This window comes from Montipora foliosa, chromosome 12, assembly GCF_036669935.1.
Source record: "Montipora foliosa isolate CH-2021 chromosome 12, ASM3666993v2, whole genome shotgun sequence".
Taxonomy (NCBI): domain Eukaryota; kingdom Metazoa; phylum Cnidaria; class Anthozoa; order Scleractinia; family Acroporidae; genus Montipora; species Montipora foliosa.
The window spans coordinates 23,455,149-23,460,148 of NC_090880.1; the positions used below are offsets into that span (position 1 = coordinate 23,455,149).

Below are 5,000 nucleotides of genomic sequence, written 5' to 3' on the forward strand. Positions count from 1 at the left end.
GTAGCCTAGTGGCTTGCTTTCTTCACAAATAGCCCACGGAAGTACATATGCTCCCAGACTAAAACCCCCCAAAAACTCAGTGCCGGAGCGGATTCATAGTCACTTTAAATCTGCGATTTTTTTAAGATGGCTCTGATTCCGTTCCAAATAATTTTTTTTTAAACTTTGCAGAAAGCTTCATCTTGGCCTTCTGATCACTTTCCAGTTGTGAAAAATGGAAGTCACTGCGTTCGTTTTTGAGATGAGGAACTAAAGTCAAAATATAGGGTGTTTTTGCAGGGCTTTAATGTTGCTAAAGTAACTTATTACGTTGCAATAATGACCGCATCTTGTTTGGTAATAATCAGTGTTTCATATGATACCAAACATTCCTGTTACGTGATACAGTGTCGCAGCGTCAATCGTTCTATTCTAAAGAGTGTATCTTTCAAGGTGTTGAAACTGGTTTGAGCCATTGCTTAAGAAGTGTGATCTTAAAATAACACCAAATTCTTACGACTGCTCAACAAAGAAATATATGGTACTCGTTAGGAGAATTAACGTTTCGATCTTGGGAATGAGAGGGTTAAGACTACCGGAAGCCATTTTGTTTCTCTTCGGCTGCGAAGAGGTGAATAGTACTTTTAAATCATCTCTGATTTAAAAGTAAAGTCAATTTATTTAACGTCGGTACTTCCTTCAGTTACGAAACTGGTTTCGATGGAAGCCGACGGTGCGCCTTTTACCCCCCCCCCCCCCCTCCCTCTGTTAGTGCTACGTTTCACGGATATTTAAAGCTATAGCTACACGGATCAGAGGAAAGTGGAAACAGACGTTGAAGTCACCGGGGATCGCAATGGGCACTCCTTGCTCCGAAAGCTGCGCATTAGCCAACTGAGCTACGCCTGCAAATGTTGGTTTTTGAGGAGAGGGGAAACCGGAGTACCCGGGGAAAAATCTCTCGGTGCAGAGTAGAGAACCAACAAACTCAACCCACACATGGGGAAGAATCCGCGAATCGATCCTGGGCCACATTGGTGGAGGGCGAGTGCTCTCACCACTGCGCCTGCCCTGCTTAACCAATAAAAATGCGCCGAAAGCATTTATTAACTTGTGTGGTATACAAATGCCATCATGATATTTATATCGACTGTCCACTGCATGTAGTAGCTTGCTAATCGGCAATCATTCTGATAAATAATTTATAATAGAGATACCCGCGGGTAGGTCTGTAGTATCCATGTTCTAACGTACCCTTCCCACCCTCCTTATAAGTTGTGTAAAAGACACGCGCACGTGTAGTATAAAGTCAGCACAGCGCACATGTAGTGAAGATTACTGAGTGTGGTTAAATCCGTTTATAGACTCATATCACTCAATGTTCAAAAAACAGATTCTGCACGTCAAACCTCTCATTTAGTGCGAGGCTAGACGTGCGAAGACACTGCAAAGACAAAGCCTTTGTTCCCCACGGACTCCAAAATGGCCGCCGAGTGATAAAGGTGAACTCCATCGGAACCCTCATTAAATCTGGAGGTATCCCACAAGGCCTTTCCTTTTTCCTATGACAGCGTTCTCCCTTTATTTTACGCCATTTGTTTGTTGTTGTTGTCTATTGTGCTCTTGGTCCCAAAGTGTGATGTACTGATCCGCTCGTAGCTGTTCAACCCCGGCCAGTCCTTCTTCCGGGTACTCTGAATCAACCCCATAACCTGTGATGTAAACTTTAGAGTCTTTGACCTGAAAAGAGACGGACAGTGAACAGTGTTTTCAGACAGACTCCAAATTTTGAAAACTGCTATTGTCGTTCAAGATTTAAAGAAGGAAAGGAAAGGAACTTTATTTAAAGGCCCAGGAAAACAGCTTCAACATTTACTTATACATTACAATACATACTTAATTGACCGCTCCCCATAGGGGCTTTTCAGGGCCAATGAAACAATAAACGAAACAACAGAACACAACAACAACAACTGTTAAGAATCCCAACTGGCCAGAGGCAAACCAGTTGGCTATTTACAAGTGCAGCTGGGAGGTTGAACCAGGGACCAGGAACAAATTCAGCGATAATCAGAACGGGTCTTGAACCCGGGATCTCCGGATCTCAAGGCAAGCGCCCTAACCACTGGGCCACACTGCCTCCTTCATCATCTGCTTCAACATCCCTTCGATTTTGTTCAACGATGATGAACGATGTTGACTGATGGGGTGGGAGGGAAAACGGTCTCAACACGCTTCTCAACTCATTCAACATCGATTCAACTTCGTTTCAACAAGGTTGAAAAGAAAGGGGGAGGGGACGGTTTCATTATCGCTGTTCAACAAAATTGAACGGATGTCGAAGCCGTTTTGCCCGGACCTTAAGTGTCTAGTCGTTCTAGCGCTGCAGCATTATTTTGGGGACACTGGGAAAATGTTGGCTTTTGAGGAGAAGGAAAAACCGGAGTACCCGAGGAAAAACCCCTCGGTGTAGAATAGAGAACCAACAAACTCAACCCACATATGAAGCCGAGTCTGGGAATCGAACCCGCGCCACAATGGCGGGAGGCGAGTGCATGCTCTCACCACTGTGCCATCCTTGCACCTGAGGCCAGGAAGAAAGAAGTTCCTAAGATAGTTAATATCCCCTTTTTCTTAAACTTCGCGTTAATCAGATACTTAGAAAAAAGGAAAGCAAATAAGGCAAGGGTACCTTGTGTTCCTTGACATAATCCACAACTTCTGTGAACTGAGAAACCAAAAGGAAACAAAAATTATTAGATTTTATAAGTTTAAGACAACAAATACCAACTCTTACTTGAACACCGCATAAATTTGATGTAATGTAGATCGACATTAAAAGGCAAACTTTGTTGTATAAAACAAGATATCGGCCATCTTTAAAGTTCAGTACGCGTGCAGTTACTTGATGTGGTTACTCTCTGAGCGTGCAAATTAGGTCTAGAGATCGATATCGAGATTTTGTCAAGTGCGTGAAAAAGAGGATAAGGATAGGGTTAAGGAAGGAGGGGGGGGGGGGGGGGAAGACATGGGGATCAAACTGATGCTCTGTTTCCTGTATCCTGGTCTCTTGCCTTCGGTTCCTCTGTCTTACGGCCCCCCCCCCCCCTCCCTTATTCCGCGTTACTGCGGCTCCCGTTGAAACACGCACCTTTTTCTAAGCATATATACACCTTGGGACTTTTTTTGACAATCTTAAACTAAGTGAGCCTGTTTTCTAAATCTTAAACGAAGTGAGCCTGTTTTCTAACTCTTTCTTTGATAGAATAAACGTTAGCCCAACATTGTTGGGTATTTTGATAGTACACAACATGGAAAGCAATAAAATTCTCCTAGGCGTACACCAATATCGTTATGTCAAGATCAGGCCATTTCCGAGTTGCTGTTTGTCTCGATTTCGGACTGAGTCTTGGGACCATTGTAAGTCCCAAGAGAAACTGGAAACAATGCTTATTTAAAATTTGGATGGACAAACAAAGAGTATGATGGTATTTTCCGTTTGGGCACTAGGCCATTTTCGAAATATCAAATATTCAGCTTGATAGTGAGGCAGTGAGGACAAAAACAATAAAAACACGTTGGAATAAAGGTGAAAAATATTTGCATATCATCCACTTTCCTTTATCCTCTAAAACTCTCTTTTAAGCTGAATTTTAATATATCGAAAAAGGCCTATTAGGAAATATGGGAGTTTTCGAAGTGCGCGACAACACCACAAAACAATGACTTCATAAAGGAGGAAAAAAATAACCATGCTGCACGTGCGGCACACGTTTTTGTGTGAAATAACCAAATTTGCACCCTGCGAGCAGAGCCTCCTTCTTTTGTCTTTTTCTTTACTGAGGAGGGGAAAAGGAGGCTCTGCCCGAATCGCGTCAACTCTTTGAAGCCGCCGCAGCCCGAGCTTCTGGACTAGTCAATCTTGTTTTCTCTCGTCAGACCGGTTTTTCCAGTGCGAGCGTCCATTTAGTGACAAAACCGATGGTTATAATTCAGCCCGCTGTACCATGAAAAACCAAGATGGCGGTGAGATCTGGCATATTAGGCTTGGGTTCGAGACTGTATCCTGGCAACATGCAGCGCATATTCAATAAAGATGTTACTCGATTCATGCAGAGCCTTTTTCGAAAACGCCAAAATCGAGCAAGCAAAAGAAAGGCTCTGCTAGCAGGGTGCCAAATTTGAGGTTTTGACTGACAAAGTGAACCCTTCATTCTCTAGTATAGTCCAACGTGAACGTGATGGACTATCGCGGAAAACCTGCGATTGTCAAAGTCCTATTTTGAAGTGACGTTTTCATCGAGGTCGCTGTCGTAGATCTTACAGTATACACTTAAGGTGCGTTTGATTGGCCCTATTCCGGAATAAGAACACGTGGAGTGATGATTTAAAACGGTATGGCTGGTGCTTTTGAAGCAACAAGGATAATACAGATATGTTTAAAATAGCATTTTAGCAAGTGTTTGATAATTTTAATGTGAATCTCCGTAAAAACGAAGGATTTCTAACTTCTACTCCATGTATTCGTATTCCGGAATACGGTCAATCGAACGCGCCCTTTATGTATGGTCCCGAGGGAAACAGTTAGTTTTGTTTTCCCGAGAGTCCTGATGTTTGCCGAGACGAAGTCGAGGGAAACATCAGGACTCGAGGCGAAACAAAAATAACTTGTTGCCCGTGGGACCAGACATTAAGTGCTTTGTTGTATATTTAGACTTTTCCGTCAACAATCGCAGCAAAACATCCGGAGCGGGCAACAACTGTGGAATTTTATCCCGATCGGGATAGATTTCAATTTGATCAGGGGCACGTGACAAGAACCTACCAATCACAGTGCTCGTTTTGTTGAGTGAAAGGCTAGGTATATAACAATCCCTACTGTTACTCACGGAAGCGTGTTCTTTAGAGCCATTCACTCGCGCATCTACAACCACGGTGGAGGCCTGGAAGAAAAAACTCATACACGTCCTCTTTGAAACCAGAGTCAACAAGGTATCCTAGAATGGGCTTGTCTTTGAAAT

General features: G+C 43.2%; 1 protein-coding gene across 1 annotated transcript in view; it reads right to left on the reverse strand.

Annotated features, from left to right (window-relative positions):
• Window positions 1-5,000, reverse strand: part of LOC137979671 (uncharacterized) — a 43,377-nt gene that overhangs the window by 194 nt on the left and 38,183 nt on the right. Inside the window, exon 21 of the mRNA XM_068826983.1 lies at window positions 1-1,719. This exon is cut by the window's left edge and continues 194 nt beyond it. Within this exon, the coding sequence (XP_068683084.1) occupies window positions 1,561-1,719 (159 nt within the window). The 3' untranslated portion in view covers window positions 1-1,560. The remainder of the gene's footprint in view (window positions 1,720-5,000) is intronic.